The following is a 25,230-nucleotide window of genomic DNA, read 5'->3' as shown; positions in this document are numbered from 1 at the left end:
CAGAAATGCATGACATGCAGAACATGTTAAATGACATTACAAACTGTAATTTATACTAAATACATAAACGTGCGATCTACCTATTTCGCACTGACAGCGCTGAAACCACACGCGTTCTGATGCTGCCCTGCAGTCATTGGCTGCCTGTAAAATGCTCTAAACACTCTCTCGAATGGTGAGCTGTACTGTAACATGAACATGGTGCGGATGGTTGGCGGCAGTCTGCAGCACTGAACTCACTTTGGTCAAGCTAAATATTTAACCATGTTACCACTCAAATGGGTACGGTAAGATGGACTAAATAGTTCGTTTAAAATATGTAGCCTATTGTATCTACGTCTTTTATTTTTAAATGCAATCGTCATTGTTCTCGGTAGTTTTAAGTAGGCTATAGGATGATATTGATAGTGCACGTTGATGCAACCTATAGTTTGCATCGACTTTTTCTACTATTTTTATGTTCAGTGTTCGATGTTATTTTGCATTCAGGGAAGTTTAGAAGTAGCATAACTTTGTAGCTCATTTGAGTGTTTTTGCGTGTGGGTCCTATTTGGTTTTAGTATAGCCTTACTGGAATTCGCTTTCTTCAGTCTAGGCATTTGCTCAGTATGGATGAAATTATTTTCAGGATCGAAACCTAAATTTGGAATTAAGATTCTTTTGCACTTCAGCTGCATCCAGCTTGTTTTAAAGAAGCACTGTTGAGTTTGTCTGCATCAGTAGGCTATTCATGGTTTGAGAGGGTCACTGACCTGAACTGAATAGATTTGTCAATGCTTGGGAAGACCCATACGGTGATGACAGACTTTCCAGCAGGTGATCTATGCCCAAGCTGCAATTTACTGTCTCCGGGTTAATGTGCAGATGGTCCATTTAAATATAGGCTTCATTGTTGTGTCTAGAATGAACGGACAAATGCTTTGTTTTCTGAAATGACTGGAGTTTAAAGACCTAACAGGCTTGTTCAGCATATCCGCGAGCTCCTCAGCATCATTTTGCTAACCCATCAGCTTCTCTAAAACAAAATTAAGGGAATGTCTATTTTCATGAGCTCAGCTATTTTGTAAGTTTTGTAACTAGGCATAGGCTACCGATATTTCTTCACCAGCATAGCTTTAAATTAAACCACAACCACATACGAATATATATATATATATATATTAAACCTCTCCTCTCTTAATTACGACTATTTTACTCTTTCAAAGGTATTTTACGCCCTGATAGTTCTCTCTGGTCCCCGAGTATACTATGCTCACGTTGTCAAGGGACGCTCAGGGAGGTCCAAAGCATCAGATGACTCTCGTTCGCACAGTAAGTAATTTCAATGTTTGGGTACCTGCAGTACCTTTGTTGTGCAATGTCAAGTTCTGTTTATTATCTTTTTTTTTTCATTTCATTAAGCCCATGCTTGCATTGCAAAATAAACCGAATTCTGTTTCTAAATTGGGAGACGGAAAAAGAAAGCTGTATGTGTGTGAGAGAGGGGAAAGTCATTCCAGTCCCAGACTCACAGTGCAGTGTATCTTGGAAAGCACATGCGGCAGTGTCCGTTAGCGGTTTATGTACATAAAGCCAGACTCACTCATGCCACTCCAAACATGTCAAGAAAGCAGCCTGGCCGCATGTTTTTGAATTTTCTGATTAACTGCCTTTGCCATTTCAGTTTGTCAGATGTTGATGTTTTTTAAGATGATTCCATTAGTGCTCGATATGATAGAATATTTTCCTAGGTTACAGCTTATCAATTAAATGTTTATTTTAAGACCCGTGTCCATCAGATGTGCGTGCCAGTCCCCGAGCATCCCCGAGTTTGAATGAAACAACAGTGCTGTGTTTTTTAGGTTCACCTGTTGATGAAAAATTTGGAAATGTTTGCTCAGCTCTACCTTAAGTCAATATTAAGATGTGCAGTAAGCATTTCACTGCTTTCTGACCCACATTTTCTAGTCTTGTGTCAAAGAAACTCCAATCATGTGCATTTAAATGGCATAAATCAAACATTCGGCCTACATCACAGGTGTGTTTGCATGAATGAGGCCTCAATGTAAACAGGCATTTTAAAATGTTTCTCTTACACACGACTAACAGATGGATGTGTTCAGAGCTCAAAAGAAACATTTAGACTAGGCAGAGGAGGCCCATGGGTCTTTAATAAGTGCAATGTATTCCATTTGATGATTACATATTGCACCTTGCATAGCCCATCCACTGAACTTGTCATATCCCCCCTCTTTTTATGTTTATTTCTTGTCTTTTATGGATACACAAGGAATGCTTTGTTACGTCTGGACTGATTTATGGGATTTTGTTGACCGTCTTTGAAAGGTTATAGGCCTGTGGCCCAATTATCTGGTGTGTATTTTAGAGTCTCCAGCAGATGTTAACAGTTTACCTCCCCCCCTGTCTCTCTCTCGTAGCTCCCTCCAGTTCCCCACTGACCAGCCTGTCAGGCTCTTGCAAAAACAGGTGCTTTGAACTGGTCGAGGCTGAAGCTCCGCTCTGTCGCTGTGACAATCTATGCAAAACATACAACAGCTGCTGCTCCGACTTTGAAGAGCACTGCCTGAAAACAGGTAAGGTGGTCCATGTAGGTGGTCTGCATTTAACACGTGGGGTGTTTGGCACTGCCTTTTTCACAAAGGTATTTCCCCACACATTATAGAGACACCTTTTGCATATCGTAAAATGTATGGCACAGCACATGGGTGTGGAGCATTTGTAATACCTTCCAGTCATCTTGGTTCATTTAAAATGTATTCTCTATGATTTCTAACACGAGTGTCTTAAACATGTGTCTTAGAGGGCAGGTATGAGTGCAGTAAAGAACGCTGTGGGGAGACTCGTAATGATCAGCACGCCTGCCACTGCTCAGAGGACTGCCTGGCTAAAGGAGACTGCTGCACCAACTACAAGAGCCTCTGCAAAGGTTGGGCCCAACTCAGTTGCGCATAACTGTGTTAGTGTCAACCACTGAGCCCATTAATCCCAGCTTCTTTCTCTCTCACTCTCTCACTCACTCTCTCTGTTTATCTTCCTCCATCTCAGGAGATGTTCCATGGCTGACTGAGGAGTGTGAGGAAATTACGAGTCATGAGTGTCCTGCTGGGTGAGTGTTCCTCCCTGACTGATTCCCCCCCCCCCCCCCCCCCCCACTCTCACTGATTCAAATTCGCCCAGTCGGTGGAAGCTGAAACATCACTTGGCCTTCCTGGGTCGCATTGTGTGTTTCGTGGGAGAAACACTTCAGTATGTTGATGGCATTTTGGCACATCAAAGGAGGTCAGCGGTTCACAGAATAGTTTTAAAAAGGCCCAATGAATTAACAGCAGAGGAAATTGAGCCATCAGAATAACCAAAGACATGCAAATGTTTGTTTATTGCATGCTGTGTATGCATGTGAGTGAACATAGAAATAGGTAGGAAGTCGCACTTAAGTCATTATACTGAAAGCTCTCATCTTTATGAATAGAGGTTACTGACTGTTAATAATTACCATGATTTAACCCATGGCATGCAGTAATAAAACATCTGGTATCAAAAGGTGATTCGGCTGAGTTTGCAGTTTGTTTGGTAGTATGCCTGATATTCACTTTAAATGTCATTATAATACTGATTTGTGTTTGTGTGTTTGTGTGTGTGTGTGTGTGTGTGTGTGTGTGTGTGTGTGTGTGTGTGTGTGTGTGTGTGTGTGTGTGTGTGTGTTTGTTTGTTTGTTTGTTTGTTTGTTTGTTTGTTTGTTTGTTTGTTTGTTTGTTTGTTTGTTTGTTTGTTTGTTTGTTTGTTTGTTTGTGTGTGTGTGTGTGTTTGTGTGTTCGTTCGTTCGTTCGTTTGTGTGTCTGTATGTGTGTGTGTGTGAGTGTGAGTGTGTGTGTGTGTGTGTGTGTGTGTGCGTGTGTGTGTGTGTGTGTGTGTGTTTGTTTGTGTGTGTGTGTGTGTGTGTCCACATGTATTACTGTGTGTGAAGGTTTGTCCGTCCCCCTCTCATCCTGCTGTCTGTGGATGGGTTCCGGGCCTCATATATGAAAAGGGGCTCCAATGTGATACCCTACATCGAGAAGCTCAGTAAGCCACTGCACATTAAAACAGACATCTTTAGATATCAAACATGTTTTCAGGGTTAGTGCTAATTATTATTTATTTTTTTACTCACAGGAACGTGTGGAACTCATGCACCCTACATGAGACCAGTATACCCCACCAAAACCTACCCAAATCTCTACTCAATTGCAACAGTATGTATTTACCAATCCACTTACATATATATAAAAAAAATTCTATACCATATAAAACATCAATTGGAACCTTATTCCTACTTGTTGGCCCATGACTATTTTTCATTTGCAGGGTCTATATCCCGAGTCTCATGGAATTGTGGGCAACTCGATGCATGATCCTGTCTTTGAGTCCACTTTCACAATCCGTGGTCGAGAGAAGTTGAAGCACCGATGGTGGGGAGGTCAGCCAGTAAGTCCTCTCTCAAGTCCACAGTTTGGCTGTGCTCGCTTTTCCCTAGAGCTCTACCTGGTCTTTTATTTTGGTCTGGTTGTCCTTCTCTTCCCTGGCTTCATCATGTCAAAGTGAACAGCATTTTTTTTCCCCTACATCTGGCAACCATCAGCTCAACAGCTGGAGAGGCATCTCAACTCACTCTCAGCCCAGAGCAGAGATGCAACCAGTGCTAGACCTATGGAAGTGCAGCTAGCTGAAGGATCACATTCAGGAGACATCAGCATTAGTCTGATAGTTTGTTGATCAAGATCGGATTTCCGCTTGGTTGTTTAAAAATGTCACACCGATAGCACACTCTATGACAGCATGACTCGCAGCCAGCATGAATGATGGTTATATCACATCAGTGCTACAATTATGGGTCTTTGTTCAAAAGACATCTCTCCTGCGATTGTTGTGTTAGGAGACAGGTACCTCATTTGAGGCTCAGGGAATACGTTTACTTTTTTGTACCCTGTTTGACACATTTTTCTCTGTTGATAACTTTCACCAGAAAAACAGTCTACCCAGAGATTAATGAATTTGCAGGTCTGTGAGGTAACATATTGAACAGTTCAATCTCTGCAGTTCCCTACAAGTTTAGTAGTTTGCAGTTTTGACAGTTTGAGCTTTTGTCTGAAGCTTTCCGATTGAAGTTGGAACAAATTAGTCCAGGATGTGGAGATAAGAGCCATCTCAGAGTTGTCTTGAAGGCTAGATTCACTTAGAGGTGTTTCTGACTGTAGCTTAAAATCATTCCTTTTGAGTTGCACCTGTCAGATTGAGCATCACCACTGTCTGCTTGTAATTAACACGCACATGGAGATTTATATGACTGAGGTCAGTATGAGAACATTACATGAATTTAAGTCTGAAACCACCATTATGTATAATTTTGCTAAAGGTAGTTCAGTAGTCGAGTGTTATTAGATGGAAACTTTAGTGAAATTCTAAAAGTTTATGTCTGTGTTTTTGAGTATTTTCACTGTTGTATTAAATCTATGTCTTACATATCCATCTTACTCCTCTCCCTCTCCAGATCTGGATCACAGCAGAGAAACAGGGAGTGAAAGCTGGCACCTTCTTCTGGCCGGTGTAAGTCCACAATATCATGTGCCAAATACAACGGCAAGCAGCTTCATTTGAGAGCCATGTATAACTTTCTCCCCCATTTTATCAGTGGTGGGCTTCGGTCTACATAGCCATAGCCAGGGTCAACTCTCTTTGCCTCTTCAAAGTAGTACTGGCCTGAGACAAAAGAGTAGTTTGTACAATAATTGTGTTTTAATTGCAGTATGGTTGATCTCGTGTGAAGGGGGGGAAATAATATGCATGTTCTTGTTTGGTCATGCCCTTGGGCCAACTCTGGGCTCTATAAACCTCACCTCAAACACAAAGACTCCCACATTCACACACACACAGAGGCCTTTGAGATGGAAGTCTCTCTCTCTCTCTCTCTCTCTCTCTCTCTCTCTCTCTACCTCCCTCTGCACTGCCTCTATCATGACCCTTCTTTGCTGTGATGTAGGGAGACTTGCCCCGGCATGTTTTGCAAGCAATTTGTGAAAATGAGTCCCATATACCAAAAAAATGTGGGATCCAGTGAATGATGTCAATGATGCAAGGTTTGCATTTTAGGTCTCCCTCTGCTAGGTGCGCGGCTTAGGATAGTGGGTAGATGTTTTTACTTAAAATTAGTTAATTTGTCTGAGGTTTTAGTATGGTGGTAATATTTGTATGAGTAAGCTGTTGAGATTTTGGACAGATTAGTTTACCCTCCATTGAATATCAGTTTGCAAGTCTGCAGAAGAAGAGAAGTGTGACACTTTAAAGGGGATTGCCCACTGTTGTTTAAAACTCCATAATAGCTCTAACTCCAGTACTTTTTAATCTTACTTAACATCTATTTATGGTGAGTCAGAACTTTCCACAGTAACAATGAAAATGTTTTTGGACCCTCTGGTGGAACAGGCACTTTCATCAACTCAGCTGTCAACTTATGGTAGCTGAACGTTGTAAATTGCTTTTGCTCTGTATCCCACGCTCATCAGTCAACAGTCATCAGTCATCAGCCCTTGACAGTAATGGTTGGGCTAGGCTGGTGAATTAGTGCCAGAGCTGTCATTAAGGGGAGACGTCTGATCCTCTGATGTTTTTTTATGGTTGCAGTGTGCTCCCTTGATACCTAAGGCAATGTAGCATTTTAGTTTTTTCCATTCAACAGTGTTTGTCAATATAATGCTACATAGCTAGCTAGCTAGCTACTTCCTGTGTTGAGGATTCCTGGTTTCCTGCTTGTTTATTTCTCTGTGAAGTTGTGTAGACAAGCACAGTCCCTCACTGGACACGAACTCGCAACTGGCATGGGAGGTGGGCCTGCTAGTAAGGTGGCTAAAACCCATGGGTGCTCACGTCTGTCGCTAGGACATCTGTTTATGTGTCAGGGAGTGAGGACTGCACAGCACTGTACTCGCTGGGTACTGTTACAGCCTTCAGCGGCCTTCTCTGAGTTGACTTTTTAAACAGAAGATATGAAGTGAAGAGTGGCTATCAATTTGTTAAACTTCAAAAGTGATGATTGTTATATATTCAAATTGCATTCCATTACCTCTAGAAAGTTTTTGAAAAGTCAATTGCTTTGTGCATAGAAGCCATCATCACATGGTCAAGTCTAGAGTGCAATGCTGTGTGGTGCCTGCAGGGGACAGTGCGTGTCTTTGCTCCAGCTCATCCAAGTTAAAATGAACAAGCTGTTCAAATTGATACCAGAGGTATTCCATTTACAAACGGGGCGAACAGATGCACATATGGGCATTGTAATGTGGTGTTTGCACACATAACAGTCTCATTCGCAACCAAAAACTGTCTTCATGCTTGGATTCATACTCACATATGGGATTTCACTGTGTGTGAAGAACTAAATTACCATGACACATTAGTTTGAACAGAAGAGGATTAGCTGCACCAGTAAATCCATTAACAGCAAACCCATTAGCTGTGAAACAATACACATTAGTGCATTCCGGAATTGTGCGAAACATTTTTCTCTCCCCGGACAAATCTTTCAGGTTGCACCTGGGCCTGATTACAGGATTTGTCGAAACTGGACTCACTTTCTGTCAACAATTGATCGACTCTCGTTCCCCCACAGTGCATTGTGTAAGCTGTAATTCAGGGAAACTGCTTGTTACCATTCCTCCTTTAGTGCCTCACAGTTTTATTTAAAGTGTCCAATAGTTTCCTGGGCTTACTAAATATCGACTTAATGAGTTTTATTTAACCTAAAAGACAGGCTTTGACTATTAATGAGCAGAATATGTCAATATTTGCAAGATGATATTTATTTTTTTTGATAGAGAAATCTCTATATGTGCTTATATGTGAAAGTCTCACAGACTCTTAATTTCTTGACTGTGACATAGATATCGCTTTTGCTAAGGTATCCTCACGAATGTTATTACAAAGATGAATATATATACAGCAGAGAATATATCTAATTTAGTGCTAACAGGTTTTTTGCTTGTGTCTTTTCTCCAACAGGTCCATTCCATTGGAAAGGAGGATTTTGACCATTCTACAGTGGCTGAACCTTCCGGATTCAGAGAGGTCTGCACTGCACCCCCCCCCCCCCCCCACCCACACAACCTTCTCCTCATGCACTACTGTGAAGGGTGTTCTATCAGCCATACCTTCTCTAAATATATAGTTTCTGCACTGCTACATTGGCTGTAGAGATCTTTCAGCTACACTACCTTCATGCTTAAACTGAAGTACATATGTCCTTACTTAATTCTGAAAGTGTAGTTCTTGTATGGTTATTACACTGTGTGGTATGATCCTTCTTCCTGTGATTACAGGCCCTATGTGTATGCAATGCACAATGAGCACCCTGACGTCTACGGACATAAACTGGGACCGCTGAGCAATGACGTAAGATGTAGCCTGTCTGTATAACTGAATTGACACTGGTTTATATGCATTTAGCCATATCTCACTGTTAGTGTTTCTAGCCCTGTGTGAATTCTATGCCTAATTTTATACACCTTATTACATGTCCAGGTTCACATGAATCTACATGAATCTATGATCTATTCATTATTTTTCATTCATAAATATAGTAGAGATAAGTAATATTGAAGTATTTCAAAATAACTACAATGCACTGGCAATAGTGCTGTCAGTGAAACGCGTTATTAACGGCGTTAACGCAAACCCATTTTAACGCGTCAAATTTTTTATTGTGCGATTAACGCGTTGTTAAAAAAAAAGACTTAGATTAACGCTCTTTTTGGCCACGCAAACTGTGTAGTAGGCTAACGTTATGGTTTGAGTGAATGGTGAACGTGATATAGCGAAACGGATGATAACAAGCTTCTGAATAGAAAGTTTATCTTTAAAAGTTGTGTTGTGCAAAAGTAGCGAGCTTCAATGTTGTCTGAAAATGTCAACAGGCAGCTGGCTGAAAGCACAGAAGTAGAAGGCTTACCTTTTATTGGTAACCTAACTGTTACCGTTCATTGTTTTTGAAATAAGAGGCCTGACTTCTATGTTCACAGCAAACTTGAAAAAAAGAAAATATTAAGCCATGGTTTAACTGCACTATATATAGGCAGTCCTTGTTTATCTGAAATGTGCACTTTATAATTTTATTTTGTACCGCCCTGTTTGGCAATGTTGTTTTTCAATCAAATAAAACATTGCATAAAGCAAGCCAATCCACTTTTCCATGTTGATAAGAGCATTCAAATAAAATAAAAATGATGGAAAAAAATTATTGAAGGGGCATTTAGAATAGATAAAAAATTGCGATTAATCGCGATTCATTTTGAGTTAACTATGACAAAAATGCAATTTATCGCGATTAAATATTTTAATCGTTTGACAGCACTAACTGGCAACATAAGTTTTTATATTTGCAAATACTGTACTGTTCCGCATATACTGATCTGACCATGAGGTTCTGTGTTCTGCAGATCAGCGTTGCACTGAAAGACTTGGATAAAGTGGTTGGCCACCTGATGGAGGGTTTGAAACAGATGAAACTTCATCGATGTGTTAACGTCATATTAGTGGGAGATCACGGTACTTGAAATTGTCAAGAGATTGTTCAAAGTTGATTCTCATGGCTAGGTTGCAAGAATTGCTGGCTTGTAAATATGGTGACAGAGTAAACAGCACCATCCCCTTTACCAAAGCCATTATGTACCAAAAAGGGATTCTGTGGCAGTCTTTTACACCAGTCTGCATCAGGCTGATATGAGATGTTGTCCTATTCAGGAATGGAAGAGGCACACTGTGACAGAACAGAATTTCTGAACTCCTACATGACGAACGTGGATGACATTTTTCTCATACCAGGATCTTTGGGAAGAATCCGTGCCAGAAACCCAAATAACGCCAAATGTAAGTGATGAAAGAATGTGAGACAAAGGGAGGCAGTGCATTCCATTCATGTCACTTAAGGGAGCGAGATGATTGACTGTCAGTGAATAACACATAAAAGTATCGCTGTAAATATAATGCCAGTAGTGCCCTGTGGAATAGTTTCTTCAAAAAAAGAAATATTCTAGCAAATTGTTTTGTTTTCTATTTTGTAATTTAAGACCTCGCATTGTTATTATTTTGTTTATGTATTCCCTAGATGATGCCAAAGCAGTGGTGGCCAATCTCACAGTAAGTCATATCTGTGCCTCTCCTGGTGGTTTTAATGTGTGTTATTATTGAATACTGTTATTAGGTTTCTTTAATACCCTTAGCACAGAGAGCCCTGCTGAGTTGCATGTAAAACAGCATGTGTGTCCTCACCTCCCTCAGTGCAAGAAGCCAGGCCAGCACTTTAAGCCATACTTGAAGCAACATCTGCCCAAACGGCTGCACTACGCCTACAACCGCCGCATTGAGGACATCCATATTATGGTGGAGAGGAAATGGCATGTTGCAAGGTGAGGTCCCACCTTCTGGCTTTCTTTGCTCACACTAACCCTCAAAACTCTTCATCATTTAAATTATTTTTACACATTTCCAATATATATAGATCAGAAGTTTACACTTGGTACATTCCAAGACTGTGGTTTAGAAAGATGTTGTCTTGCATTCAGTTTCGATTCAGAAAGGTTGGTTCTGGAGACAAAGTTAAGTAAGTCTTGTTTTGAGGAATAACTACCAAAGGCAGGGGATGTAAGAAGAGACCGTACATGTTTTACATGAAGACCAACAAACCCACCACATTCGTTCTGCTTGTGAACCTACCATCGCCTTAAAGTAAATCTATGAGGTCATGCCATCGCCTGACGGGTGAAGCCACTGAAAACAAACTCTCCAGGGAGAGTATTGTGTGTGTGGGTAATATGTGTGTGTGTGTGTGTATTATATGTGTTGTGTGTGTGTTTGTGTGGTGTGAGGGGAGTAGGGAGGGTAAAGAGCGACAGTGCCAGTTTCCTATGCTCCCCCACCCCACTCCCTCATTTGAGTCGACCGCAGAGCTAAATGAAAGAGGTCTTTTAGCTTCACCCTGCCAAGATATAAGACCATCTAATCGCTGGCACCAAGGGAGCTGTGAACTGACTGCTCTCTGAGAGAGAGGGAGAGAGAGAGAGGCTTCACACCCGGCTGACAGTTTCAGTAGGGATCAGTCTTCTTCTTGTTTCGTATCCAATGATGGAATAAAATGAAATAATTGACGGCTCCCCAAGGCCAGATAGGTGATTAGCAGACACCGCATGCTTGTGGAGTTCTCCATCATGAGGGTCACTGAGTGTAGAGACTAATGGGTCCTTCATTAAAAAGCAGACAGAACGCTGGTTCACTGGTTGGATTTTTGAGATGTTTCGGTGTCTGCACAACTGTCTAATGATTAGCTGGTGGTGGCATATCATTGCCGTAAAACCGACTCTGACCAAAAGGCAGTTTAAAAAAGCATTATCTGTAACAAATAAACCAATGTTCATAATTGTTTTGGCTCTGACACTGGAATTGAAATAATTTGCAATTATTGCCAACCACTAAATTGGAGTGGAGATTTGGGGTGGTGGAAGGCAAAGTTCAGAAGTGGTAGATTTTATGAATTAGAAATAAACAAACTATAGGTGAAGCGGCAGCTCTAAGTGGCAGGAAATAAATGTGCTGTAATCGAGCTGTAATAGAGCTGACGCTACATGCTAGCATGCACATAACAAATGTTTGGAACACCTCAATATGGGGGGAAAGCCAATTAGAGAATGTAGAAATATTATGACTGATCAGTAAGGTTTTTATTTAGTTTTAATAAAAAAAGATTTCCAAAGCATTTTCCAAAGCTACCTGGTTAGCAATACTCATTGGAAAATAGGTTGCAATTGGATATTTATAACTGGTTTACCGTTAATAACAGATTTAGCCATTTGGCTCTGAGATAGCACATATAGGATCAAGGTTAGACCTGTTTCATAGTCAGCTTCTGACTGAATTACTACCAAGATTGAGCAGCATTTAGGACTGTTATTTGGGGAACTAATGTAATCAGAAAATTACAGAATGAGAAGAATGGGGGAAGAAGAGCAGTGCTTTAGAGCAGATGTTCTTTGTTGTTTTGGTAATGCATGCATTCCGCTTACCATTGTGGTTTGATGATATAACCCAGAACCTTATTGCCTATGTCCATCAGTGGCATTGGACCAAGGTAAACCATGCCTTCATTAAAAATACCATGTCAGATGTGACTTCTTTTAGTTGTCTCCTATATGGTATTGTGTGATGAGGTGATTTCTACCTTTTTTGTGATTATGTGACTATCTTATGCAGGAAGCCACCTGAGAAGAAGCCCAAATGTATATTTTCTGGTGACCATGGTTACGATAACAAGATCAACAGTATGCAGGTACATGATACGTATTTTCCAGTGTAACCCTAACACACTTAGGCCAAAGATATTCTCCGATTATTGTAATCATGTATGTCTCTTTTTCCCTCAGACTATTTTCTTAGGTTATGGACCATCATTCAATTTTAAGACTAAAGTTCCAGCATTCGAGAACATCGAACTTTACAACATCATGTGTGGTAAGATTAACTTGTTCCAGCATTAAACTGATGGAGGTGATAATCTTGTACATGTATTTTTTCTGTACATTTTAGATTGGTTAGTGCTGTTTGTGGGTGTGAAGAGCAGAACAGCGTGCATCTCATTCTGTCGATCCATCATCGTAAAGATACTGAACACGTCGTGAGCTGGACAGGACAGTGTGAATGCAGGATGGAGTTGATATATTGATATGGAGTTGACTAGATTCTCCTCTCGACTCCACAGATCTGCTGGGCGTGAAGCCTGTCCCAAACAATGGCACCCATGGCAGTCTAAACCACCTGCTGAAGCTCCCCACACACAAACCTGCCATGCCTGAGGAAGTGTCCAAGCCCACCCCATCAGGTCCTGTTGGTGGCGTCACAGACGACTTAGGGTGCAGCTGCGAAGATAAGGTCAGCGCCCTGTCTAATCCACAGAATGCTTTGCAATGTACAGATGGGTTCCTGTTGCAAGCTCATCTCATCTAAGCATTTAGATAAGCAAGGATTTTTTTTGTTTCGTAGAGGATGTTTCCACAAAATATGCCAAGCCATTGCCAATACAAGGTTAATTGATCCCTCCATTGAATGTTTACAGATTTGTAACTCATCGTATTTGCCAAACATACATTTGAGATATTTAACAGTAGAAATAACTGTACAAACACAAACAACCTACACAGTGATATTTTGGAAGGAGTTAGAGTACCATTGAGTATGTTGAATAATTGTTCTTGTCATACAATTATGCATCGAGTAATTTTCAGACAGTTGTACAAAGATGTGTTGTTTCTAACTACCTTGCTATAGTGCAGCTGTAGAATTGAGCTGTACACTGTGCGTACTAAGTTGACCTGCAGTTTTGTTCCAGATGCTGTTTCAAATTCTTGAAATGCTTGATGTGAATGAAGTTTCTCTTTTTTCTTCTTCTTTTAAATGCTCTTGCTTCTGCAGGGATGTAGATTTCTTGCAAGACATTTTCACTTTTAATCTTTTACAGTTGCGTTCAAAATATAGGGGACAGAGAGCTTTGAAACTGGCCATTGTAAGAGGCTATAACCTGGAGTCACTGTGGCTCTGTCTCTTACAGAACAAAGTGGAAGAGCTCAACCAACGAGTGAGGCAAGCTATAGATGGTAAAGATCTCTTTTCAGAAACACCATCATTTAAATTAAGTGAATGAATGAAACATTTTTGAAGGAATGATAACGGACCACAGCAGCTTTGCCACTTAAATGTCATGGTGGGGGTCAGTCACACATTTCATCTATCTGTCTCTTTCTCTTTCTCTTTGGTCATGTAGACAGCAAGAACCTCCCTCATGGTCGACCAGCAGTTATGTTTCAAACGAAATACAGCATCCTCCACCACAGTGACTTTATCAGTGCATACAGTGAAGTCCTTTCCATGCCACTGTGGACCTCCTATACTGTACCCAAACAGGTATCGGTCTCTCCTCACTACCACAGAGAATAGGAAAACAGAATGCCTAAAACTCATTGAAGATGGAACCAAGAGTGGTTTAGTAATGAATTTGATGAGTTTAGCCAGCAGCTTCAATCAAAATATCTGTTTCTATTCAGTAGACCCAACTACAACAGGCCTAATGCATAATCAGTGCATGATGTTGACACACATTTTTCTCAATCCTGAATATGGGTGACAGGCTTGTTTTGTCACTGCATTAATATGGCAGCACCACCTGTAAGCACACTGCAGTACAAAAGATGTCACCCCTTAAACTGATGGCAGAATTCTCCAGTGTAGAGTTTGTTCTCAACTTCCTTAATTTCTTTAATATGTTCCAAGTCATCTACAAAGTAATGAAAGCATGAAAGCATCCTCAATATACTGGCCTTCTGACCAGTTTTGGATTGAGCATCAACGCAAACTCTGCAGTGGTAGAAGGAGGCCTCATAAGGAGGACTATGGATACTTACAAGTAGGCCAATAGTATGTTTTCTCTGATGTGATGGTGTGTCATTTTTGCTCAGGTTGACGTGGCTACTCTAACAGATGCTCTCAGTAACTGCGTGAGGCCAGACGCACGCATCCCACCGGCTTACAGTCAGTCCTGCACCGGCTACAAGGCAGACAAGCAGATCTCCTACGGCTTCCTCTACCCTCCCCGTGAGTCACCGCTCCCATGATCCCCGGCATTTCCTTAGCAGTCATCATAATTCTGCACAGATGGCAGTAATTCTTTAGTCTCATTTCATGAACTTGATTGACAGAGTTGGCCTCAAGCCAGGATGCCAGATATGATGCTGTGCTCATCACCAACACAGTGCCCATGTACCCAGCATTCAAAAGTGAGTCTATTCTGAGTTTTCTATTTTAAAAGTATTTAACTATGTTAAAGTTTTTGGTTTCTTTTTCAATAAAGCTTGTAGCTTTTGGAAAGGTATTCTCTGAGAAATGAAGGATTTAAAATATGTATAAACACATGTACTAGTCAGTGTAGATAGTGGTTTCTGTGGAATTTGTGCAGTGTCACAAAATATCCACAAGCTAAGCATTATTTCAAACATGTGTGCCCTTGAATGTATATAAATACATTTTGGTTTGTTTTTATGCAATTCCAATGGGATTAAAAAATGTAGACTGTACAATTCTGGTAATATTATACTGAGCATAACATGTAGCAAAAATTGCCAACATTAAATTATAGTTTAGTAATGTTAGTTAATAATTGTTTAAAGTTATGTCAGGTTACCTTTGATTTCTGAGAGAAATGCATGTGTGCTTGTGCAGTTATGAATGAGGACATAAGTGTACATTTGCACATACCTGTGTGTGTTCTTCCGTGTGTTTACATATCTGTAAGTCTAAGTATGGTGTTATTTTTACAGCTGTCTTAGTGTCAACATGCATTTACATAGTCCAAAGACCTACAGAGAACATGGCTTCTCTTTAACATTTCCACCCACTTATAGGATAAGTAGGCTGCTCTCTCTGTTCCTCACCAGGCATTATGGCGAGGCCTGTAGAAGGGTCTGAGTATACCAGTGACTGTGTACACCTCCCCAGAGTCTATGTTTCGGGACAATACACCATGCCTAAACATTGTCACAATACATCTTGATCATATCAGCATATTTTGGATTTCTAATCTGGTTATTCTCTGAAAAATGTGTGGAACATGGTTTATTTCAGCATTCAAGTGATGAGTGTTCGGTCCAGTTTTCAGCTAAAAGTGTATATAGCACAGAAAGACAATATGAAATTTGTCTCATGATTTAAACAATATTTCTATGAATTTGTGACTCTGTTTTTTTGCAGCCCTGTTTACCTCATTTTAGTAAGTGGTAGCAGTCATGTGTGGCCTGTGGTATCTCCACATATAGAAAATGGGTCTCTTTTGGTGTTCCCCCCACTGTTTCTCTTGAATGGGTAGAGGAAGTAAATTAGTTAAGTGCACATACGGATTCAAACCCAAGTGCTCTGGTGGTCCGCCTGCTTCTGATCATAGCCCTGGTGGGTGGCCTCAGACACTCAGGGCATCGATGGGAGAGGGGTGGGGGGGGGGGGTGATCCTCTTTCTGGAGCACAGGTCAGGTCCTAGGACCTGCCTAAAAGACATGCGTAACAGAAGATTTATGTTTATTGTTTGTCTGCCATTTTCTTTTACTTTCTATTAGTGATCTCAATTCTTTTTTGTGGTGTTTCTCAGGAATGTGGACGTACTTCCAGAAGGCCCTGGTGAAGAGATATGCCAGTGAACGTAATGGAGTGAATATCATCGCTGGCCCCATCTTTGACTATGACTATGATGGACACAGAGATACAGCGGAGAAGATGAAACAGTGAGTGAGGAGTGAGACCACATGACAAGCTGCAGAGGTTGCTCTTGTTTTTTTGTACCCATGTTATGCCTCTGTCTGGAACTTAATTACTGATGCATTTGTATTATGAGAAGCTTAATGTTTTAGCTGTTGCCATGTTTCTTTTTTTGTATACTCACACATTTATGCATCTACTTATGGCCCTTTCTCTCTCTCTCTCTCACTCTGTGTGTGTGTGTGTGTTTGTGTGTGTGTTTGTGTGTGTGTGTTTGTTCAGGTACGTGAGTGGCTCGATACCAATCCCCACACACTTTTTCGTTGTGGTGACAAGCTGTCTGGACTTCACACACACGGTGGAGTTATGTAGCGGTCCCCTCAGTGTCTTCTCCTTTATCCTGCCTCACCGAGCTGACAACGATGAGAGCTGCAACGTGAGTGTCCTCTCCTGTCACACAAGTAGTACGCCAAAGTAAAACAGATTGTAAGAGGTGCCGGATTGCTTTGTACACACATCATTTACCTTTTCTGCGTCCTTCGAAGGTTTTTTTTGTCTGCCAACTTTGCTTAGTGATCAGATGTCAAAAAAGATTGTTGTCACCCAGTTGTAAGCATGTCTCTATGATAAGCAACTGTAGAGGTAAAACGAAGCTTATGAAATACCACTCGTCCTTCCCCTGCAGAGCGCAGACGAGGAGGCTAAGTGGGTGGAGGAGCTGATGAAGACCCACACGGCCCGTGTGCGCGACGTGGAGATCCTCACAGGCCTGGACTTCTACCGCCGCACCAGCCGCTCCTACCAGGAGATCCTCTCCCTCAAGACCTACCTGCACACGTACGAGAGCGAAATCTAAAAAACCACTGCACCCCTGCACTATTGCTCCCAACACCCCCCCCCCATCCCAAATGGTTAGGTGTATATTTTTATACAAGCTTCCATATTTATTATTCTTTGAATGGCTAACCCCCCTATGTAAACATATCATTTCCCCCCTATCGTGTAATGACCCATAAGCATGAATGGCCTGGTTTGTAGGGCTTCATTAGAGAGTGAGGATGTGGTGCTGGTGCTTGTGTTGTGTCTGTGGTGATGAGGGGTTGAGTGCTCGCTCGGCTGGGGTGGGGAGCTCAGTATTGAACACAGCCGTGATGATGATGATGATGATGATGATGATGGGACAAGCGTTAACATCGACTTTCAGTGAACAGCACCTATGTGATACACTTATTTATGCTCAACATGAAATTCATAACAATAAAAGTTTAAACTCTTTTGTACTTAATTTAAACTGAACTTACTCAAATATAAGAATGAAGATTGTCTTGAATCCATGAGTTCCTGGAGTTTTAGGGATGTTCAATACTGTGCTCTGTCTGTAAACACGAAGAATACCTGCCTATTGATATAATTCAGATGCAGGTCTTTGTTGAGTTTCTTTGTATAAAGTGCATTTAGTTCCAAGCTGATATGAGCAGAGATCAAGACAAGCTGCTCAGCTTGAAAATGTCTTTTGCTTTCAGATGTCAAATTTATTGAGGTCCTCTCACAGTTTGACGACTTCTGCTAGTAGGAGAATAATGGCACTTATGTCCTGTCTGTTACCATCACTGATGAGTCTGATTGAAAACAATGATTTCTTTGGAAAGTCTGTAGAATTTTTGCAGTTTGGGATTTATGTGTTTAGTCCAACTCTTTTTCAAACTAACTAGTTACATTTAAACCAGATGGCTGTTAGTGCAACAGCTAATGGGACTCAGGCGTACTCAGCAGGAAAATGTGATTCCCTCCTTCGCCATCTTGTGGCCATCAGGCAGGAAAAGAAGATCAGAAAGAACAAGATATTCATCAGTGGAGGATATAGTTCATAACCACTGCCTTAAAGGGAAACTTTGGGACTTTTCAACCTGGGCCCCTTTTTTTTTAAAGATCTTTTTTAGATCTTTACTAACAATGAATCTAGATCTAGATTTAGATCTGAACTAACAATTGAAATCAGTCCAGTATTGAGTTAGAATGCTATAACTGGCAACCACAAAAGGATGTACAACGTAATCCTATGGGGCATGCATCCACATCAGTTACATTAAATGTTTTACTTTATTTATTCAAGATTGTAGTAGTTCTACAGAAAGACTACATTTTGTTCTGACTGCCCAAGGAAAATGACCAGAATAACTTTAGGAAGAGCACACACATCAAGAGGCACTGAAGTGTTATATGAAAATCGAGATCACCACCATATTTAGGAAGACCTCAGGAAATCTGTAGGAGTGAGATTCATGCTTATATATAAGTTAAGAGAATTATACATTTATACTTAGCAATTATAACAGCTCCATTAGTACAACTTTAGGAAGGTAGACAGCAATGTTTCTCAAGCAAAAGGAGACTCAATCGCAACACAATGACTTTTATGACTTTCGCCATAGATAATGTTACTTTTTAAATACAGGATGTTTCAATCTCATTCAGGTCATAACAGAAAATAATGTTAACGTAATATTTTTACGTAACACATAGCAGTGTTTCATGTAATTTGTAAAATACTATATACTTCACGGTATTATACTTTTTAATAAGCAATAATTCATGTTGGCTGCACCCATACAGTATTTGGACTCTGTGAAGTTACTGGACTATGCACCTAATTTTTGTCATCCACATGGTGGCACTATTGATTTCTCAAACTCATGTGTGCCTCTTACTGGCAATGCTGGTGTTCAGATAAGTGAACCCTCCTCAGACTGTGCCTCTGCCTACTGAAATTGACTTTCTTCTATTGAACGAAAGAACACATGAGACCTCTGTTTAAAAAAAAATACATATTTATTACCACATTGTGAATCAGTTGAAATACTGACTAATAGGAACACTGGAAAAGCTGAGTCGAAAACAATACATACTGTAAAGCACATATAGAGACAATCAAATACTGTATATTGCTATTTACAATAGTTAATAAAAATAAACATTGTGCATTTCATACATGCAAAAGCTAACTTTAGAGCACTTATAAACATATACTCTGTCTTGTTTTACAAAACCAAATATGAGGTACCTACACACATACATAAATTATAACTGTCAAAGTGGGACACCGTGTCTGGCTTTTAACCCACTTCTTCAGACACCACGACTGCTTGCTAAAGTCCAAGCTCTGCTCCCGGTCACAGGGCCTAAGCACGTCTAGCTGCTGAGATCCCCACGGCAGTGTGAGAGTTACCTTTGCCCTCTCAGTCTCACGGGCCCCTCACAGCTGTGAAGAACAGACATGAACCCAGGGCCTGGGAGAGGTCACCCATGTAAGACACTCTCATGTGAGGAATTCAGCTGAATAGACTGGGCCCTTTTGTTCCCTCACTATTGCACTAATACATAAATTATAATAATAAAAATAAGGCTGAGCAAACCTGGTCATGGAGACACTACCTTGAACACCAAGGTCACTATCTATGATTTGGGATTACCATGAGATAAGGGTAGTGTTACTTAGCCTCTAGAACACTCTGATGCCTACCCCCTTTAGCCCTTAGATACACCACATAGTATATGGCCCTTTGAACACTCAAAGGGTGTCAGAGTAAGCGCAGTACTTAGTACTGATACAGCTCTGAGGATAGCAGCAAACAGATCTTCTCAAACTACTGTTCTAATCAAGTATAATAAACCTTTGGTGTAATTGAGGGTAACACAGAATAAAGCAAGCCTTTTTACTACATAGCAGATCTCTTGGTGAGCACAGGGCTCAGAGATGAATCTCTAAAGCTTTACAAACGTTTCTGAAGCTCAGAGTCTCATGCTGCCGGGGAACATCAGGTCAGTGTTCTGGTAGATGCCGTTGTCGCGGGGACAGTGGTGGTGGCAGGCGCAGGTGTTGATGAACATCACGGGCCTTTTGATCACCCTGTTGTTTGGGCAGGCGAACTTCACCTGTGCCGTCTTGGTGCTGTGAGGGGTGCAGCAGCGGCCGTCATTGCAGAGGCCACAGAAGCGTGGACGGTAGGCCTGGGCGCTGGTGCAGTTCTTGAAGGAGAAGTGGATGGCTTTTGGGCTCCTCTTGGTCTTGAGGCATGTGCCCTCTGTCTGATATCAGAACAGAGGAACTTAGAGAGGAGCCAACAGAGGAACTAACTCAAATATGAACTGCTAACAAAAGCTGGCCCAAGCTGACATTGTCTATCAAAATGAATACTCCATTTCATATCTAATATCTGAATAAATTGTCTGGTGTCATGTTTTCTACTATTTCTGCAATCTATTAGCAATTTTAAATGATAGTAAATACATTTTAGATTGTGTCTCTATGTAAAGCACTTTGGGCTGCATTTTTTTGTATGAAAGGTGCTTTACAAATAAAGCTTTATTATTATTATTATATTTTGGGCTAAGATGGAATGACCCGGGTAGTTTTACATTGGGATTACACTAGGATGAGATCTCATTGAGCTGATAGCTGATTAAGTGTGTTACCTTTGTGTCGGCTGGCTCTTCCTTCATGTCACAGGGTCGGACCATGCACAGCCGGCTCTGCTTGACCATCTCACAGCGCTGGTTCTTGTTGGTGACCCTGGTGGACACACCCATGCCGCAGGTCCGAGAACAGGCTGACCACTCAGTTGTCTGCTCGATGCAGTTCACACTGGGGTCCCAGGCATCAAAGCCCACTGTCTCTTCCTGTCTGTAGGCTACAGTAGACAAAGTACAGGCACACTGGTCAGTGTGATATATTCTCAATGACTTTGCTTTGGCAAACAGAGCTAATACTGTCAGAGATGTGTTCACACCAGTTTTTATGAACAAATTAGGCTCAAAAGGAACTTCAAGAGGTCTGTAAAAGTGTTGACACTATGGACATCCTCTCCATGGTGTACATACTCCACCACAACACACACACACACACACACACACACACACTCTTTCCACAGAGTACACAGTCTCACTCCTGTGATGGTGACAAAGTGAGAAGGAAAAAGAGCGAGGAGGAACTCACCAGCCATGGCAAAGCCCCCGAGAGCACTCGACTCAATTTGGGGGTCACACACCCACTTCTCACAGCACTCTCCCGGCACCTGGACCCGCCGTGGGAACGGGCAGTCGGGACCCGGCAGCATAACGTCCAGGTTGCAGCGCGGCACGCAGGCCATCTGGCCATCCCGGCAGGTGCACTGGTATTTGCAGCTGGGGAAGAAAGTCTCCCCGTTCTGGTAGATAGAGCCATCGAGGACACACAGATCCCCCTTGTAGGCTGTGGGGGAAAGACATATGTCTTACTATAGACATACTAATCTATTCACAGTACGCATAATGCAGACAGGATTTTTTTTAGGTAATGACAGGATGTTATATGCTGGTTTACTGTATGCAAGGTGACAGTCAATATATTATAATATTTGTGAAATAAAATATAATTAAGAATTTGCCTTACTCTCCAGGTAATATGCCATCAGTAAATATGAATAATTATGATAAACAATGATAATGATTAAGATAAAATCATACTTCTTTAGTACCAATTTTAACCATTTAATTGTATATCCTGAAGCATGCACAATCAATACCTTGCCTACAATTACTATCAATTGTGCTTTTATACATTCTGCTCATATATAGTATGTTTCATCTTATTACAATATTCTTTGGAGAACGTTGTCATCAGCAGTGCAAATCATTTGTCGTGAATACAATAATGTTTACACAATATTAGAATTATGTCATATGTTAAAACAATATTAGAATTATGTCATATGATAAAAGTTCTGATGTACAATGATAAAAGTATAAGAAACATCCTTACCTGAACATACACCGGTCCTCTTGTGCGCACCCGCGCCGTAATCGCACCGCAGACCTTTCCGCGTGTCACAAGGATTGAGCTCGGAGCAAATCCCTCCTATCTGTCTTGCACAGACCAGACAGCACGCGCAGTCATCGAGAATCAACGGCACTCCGCGCGCACACATTGGTGGCTCCTCGGGACAACGACACCGGGATGGGCATACCTGCGCCCATGCCAGGACGGCTAATGCCACCTAAAAATACACATACTTTTTATAATACACAATAGTACATTAACGTTCATCCTAATACTAAAAAATAAACACTTTGATATTTTAAACCAACCCGACCCTTTTGAACGTGTGAAGTTTATTTACCTGCCCATACAGGGAGAAAATGACCACTTTGTTCATGTTTCTTGGCATCTTCATTCAGCGCACAGTTTTGATTTGATGTTCCTATTTTTCCTTGTAAATTATCAGCTCATCTGTTGCACGGCAAATCCTTTGGAGAATGGCAAGACTTCCCCAAAAGAATTTATACTGCTGTTCGCCCTACCGAGGAGGTGACGATCCCTTGAAAAAATATTATGCTGTGGAGATGTTCAGGCTGCCCATTGGCCCGTGTTGGTCCCATTTGCCCTGTATTTACCCAGAGTTTCTCTCAGAATGTTCCCACTGCAGTGTGCTAGTAAAAGTGGGCTCACCTTTTCAATAGAGTTTCTAGAGTAATTTCATTTTCCAGAACCGTATCATAAAATGCCTCTTTGTATAGAAAATATTAAATACTACATTATTTATTTTCTTTTCATGATTTTTTTTTTACATATTTTACAGCTGACACTGAAGTGCATATTTTCTTTAGGTGCGATGATTACATGACCCCTTTTCCGATGACTGATTAATACATTTCAGATATTAATGTGTCTCCGGAACATGTTGAACACAGTGATGAATGTTTCACTTTGTTTTTGTGTACTCACACTTGCTTTACATCTAACTTTAATTATATTTGATGATCTAATAATTCTCCGTCATGAGCTCCACCTCTGACTGGAATCATTACATCCTCAGGACAATACGTGGAAGCTTGAAGAACACATCAGCTACAGCCATGAAATAAGGTAATGAAGTGGCCTTGCACAGTTCCCATTAATCATGGATAGTCTAACTGCGCTGGTCTAACTGGCACAGAATCTGGAGTTGACACCCATGCCTCACCCCACTACATTGTTGTCAGTGTCATCAGAGTCCTGTCTTTCACTGCAGCAACTCATTCTCTCATCTTTCCATCAGCTGTACTTACTTGCTGGGATTTTGTGATTAATGTATTGATCCATGTAAAAAATCTGTGCCAAAAATGGATGGTCGTTTTTTTCCCCCACCATTGCTCAGATAACAGTAGCTACGTAGTATCTGTAAGAGGATGCTTGATGTAGTGATGTCATGGCTGGGTGTTTGAAATGCTTGAATACTCCTGGCGCCACGGGGCTGGAGAACAACAGTCCGGCCCCAGAGATGGATGTCTACAGCCGCCCAGACATCTTCAGTAAAATTAACTTAAGAGGAGCCAAGTCTTTCACTCTGTCAGTGTCCCACCTAGACTCCTGAGACATTGTTTCCTGGAGTGTCATTGGGAATTGCAAATAAGGTCAAATAGCATGACATCATGATAACATAATGTTTGGATTTTGTTATTATCTAGAGCTGCTTCAGCATATCAAAATATGCCTTCTGCAACATCTACACATTTTCAGGTAATTTAGGTTAATAATTAGAAATTATATTACTATTACTACTTTCTAACCACAGCTGATCTTTTTCACCCACTGAGTCATATCCTCTGCAGTTTACATATTTCAGTTTCCTGTTTGAATGTCATGTTTCAAGGGTAAGTAATGTTCACATTTATTTTGATGCAAATCAGTGTTTGATCTTTTGTAATTTTAGGATGTCTTTATGCCATTGGGATATGTTCAAGTTTAAGTTGTGGAAAAGTTATGGATCCTGCTAGGTGCTGTGTATAGTTTTATAGGCATGTTTCCTCCATTTTGGCTCTAGTGACTCTCAGTTAATGTGGCTCAAGAGAGCGACAGTTCCTTGTGGATAATAGCACCGGAACTATTCCTCTCATACTTAATTTGATCTGAGTTATCCATTTCAGTCAGCGTCTTCGCTTTCGTCTTCGCCCCACAACGCCTTTGAAATAGCTGGGTAATGAAAGATCTACCGCTCCAGTCCTGCTCTAGGTGTTTTTAAGTCTGTGGTTTCAATCCTAACAGAGGAGCGGCTGATCCGCTGCCATTATCTCACTGGTGCCATGTCCCCATGACATGATTCACAGCTTCTCAAACACTCCCACATCACCAGCTGAAAAATGTGCGGCTCCGCAGGTCTGTGTTTGCTGAAAGTGTCTGCAGTTTTCCCCTGCAATGGCACACGCCGGTCTGGTGCCAAAGCAGCACATGCCAAGGCTCTTCAGGGGCAGGGAGGGCCTGATGAAGGATGCTTTTGTACTTGAACACAATGAGATGAAATCTAAGCACAGTGTCACTTAAAATGTCCACTAAAGCGGTTAAGCCCTGCTTATAATAGGCAGTATCACTACCTGTGTCTAGTTTAATGATAACTGGCTAAGGGTTAAGCTTTTATTTCAAGCTAAATGTTAGCCAATCTATTTGTAGTTTCAAAAATCATTAACCATTAATCAGTAATGGATAGAAACATTTAATTTTGAGAATTGAAAATGAAAAATCATTTTGAAAGGGACATTCATCATTCCTACTGTATACAGACTTTTTGGAATGATTGACACTTGGCCAAGCCAAATCCTCTGGAATGTTTGTTTCAGCTCTTAGGTTCAGGGAATATATGGATTCAATAGAATATATTCTGTGGGTGTGTGGTCGGACGTCTACCTACGCACATTTATGTGACCTGTGAAATATTTCTGAGGGTATATGTGTGGTCAGAGAGTACGAGTGGCCTGGTGAATAATGGTGAACTCGTCTGGGTGCTCTCTCGGTGTTGGAATCTGTTCAGACAGACTGTCTACGCCTCTTACGTTCAGCCAGAGGCACTCCATGTGAAAATATACTGCCCTGGGCAGCAGTGTACATAGCTAGTAAATTAATCTGGGTGCACA

The 25,230-nt window shown here is 41.1% G+C and overlaps 2 protein-coding genes across 2 annotated transcripts; one reads left to right on the top strand and one right to left on the bottom strand.

The window, feature by feature from the left end:
• Nucleotides 1-193: 193 nt before the first annotated feature.
• enpp2 (ectonucleotide pyrophosphatase/phosphodiesterase 2) lies at nucleotides 194-17,199 on the top strand. Its single transcript, XM_080857163.1, has 25 exons — nucleotides 194-282; nucleotides 1,206-1,311; nucleotides 2,418-2,573; nucleotides 2,801-2,926; nucleotides 3,046-3,106; nucleotides 3,965-4,062; nucleotides 4,153-4,232; nucleotides 4,345-4,464; nucleotides 5,528-5,583; nucleotides 8,029-8,094; nucleotides 8,346-8,418; nucleotides 9,462-9,570; nucleotides 9,766-9,891; nucleotides 10,130-10,161; nucleotides 10,303-10,430; nucleotides 12,268-12,343; nucleotides 12,438-12,525; nucleotides 12,773-12,942; nucleotides 13,619-13,664; nucleotides 13,832-13,971; nucleotides 14,523-14,658; nucleotides 14,763-14,840; nucleotides 16,202-16,334; nucleotides 16,591-16,744; nucleotides 16,994-17,199. The coding sequence occupies exons 1-25, from the start codon at nucleotides 265-267 to the stop codon at nucleotides 17,162-17,164; spliced, it is 2,547 nt and encodes an 848-aa protein (XP_080713289.1). The 5' UTR covers nucleotides 194-264; the 3' UTR covers nucleotides 17,165-17,199.
• A 2,482-nt stretch (nucleotides 17,200-19,681) lies between these two features.
• On the bottom strand, nucleotides 19,682-22,271 carry LOC308379271 (CCN family member 3-like; the record flags this gene model as incomplete). Its single annotated transcript, XM_080856344.1, has 4 exons — nucleotides 19,682-20,394; nucleotides 20,782-20,996; nucleotides 21,302-21,556; nucleotides 22,106-22,271. The coding sequence occupies 4 exons, from the start codon at nucleotides 22,269-22,271 to the stop codon at nucleotides 20,098-20,100; spliced, it is 933 nt and encodes a 310-aa protein (XP_080712470.1). The 3' UTR covers nucleotides 19,682-20,097.
• Between the last annotated feature and the right edge of the window lie 2,959 nt (nucleotides 22,272-25,230).

Source organism: Sprattus sprattus, assembly GCF_963457725.1.
Source record: "Sprattus sprattus genome assembly, chromosome: 18".
Taxonomy (NCBI): Eukaryota; Metazoa; Chordata; class Actinopteri; order Clupeiformes; family Clupeidae; genus Sprattus; species Sprattus sprattus.
This window is presented reverse-complemented; position numbering and strand designations above follow the sequence as displayed.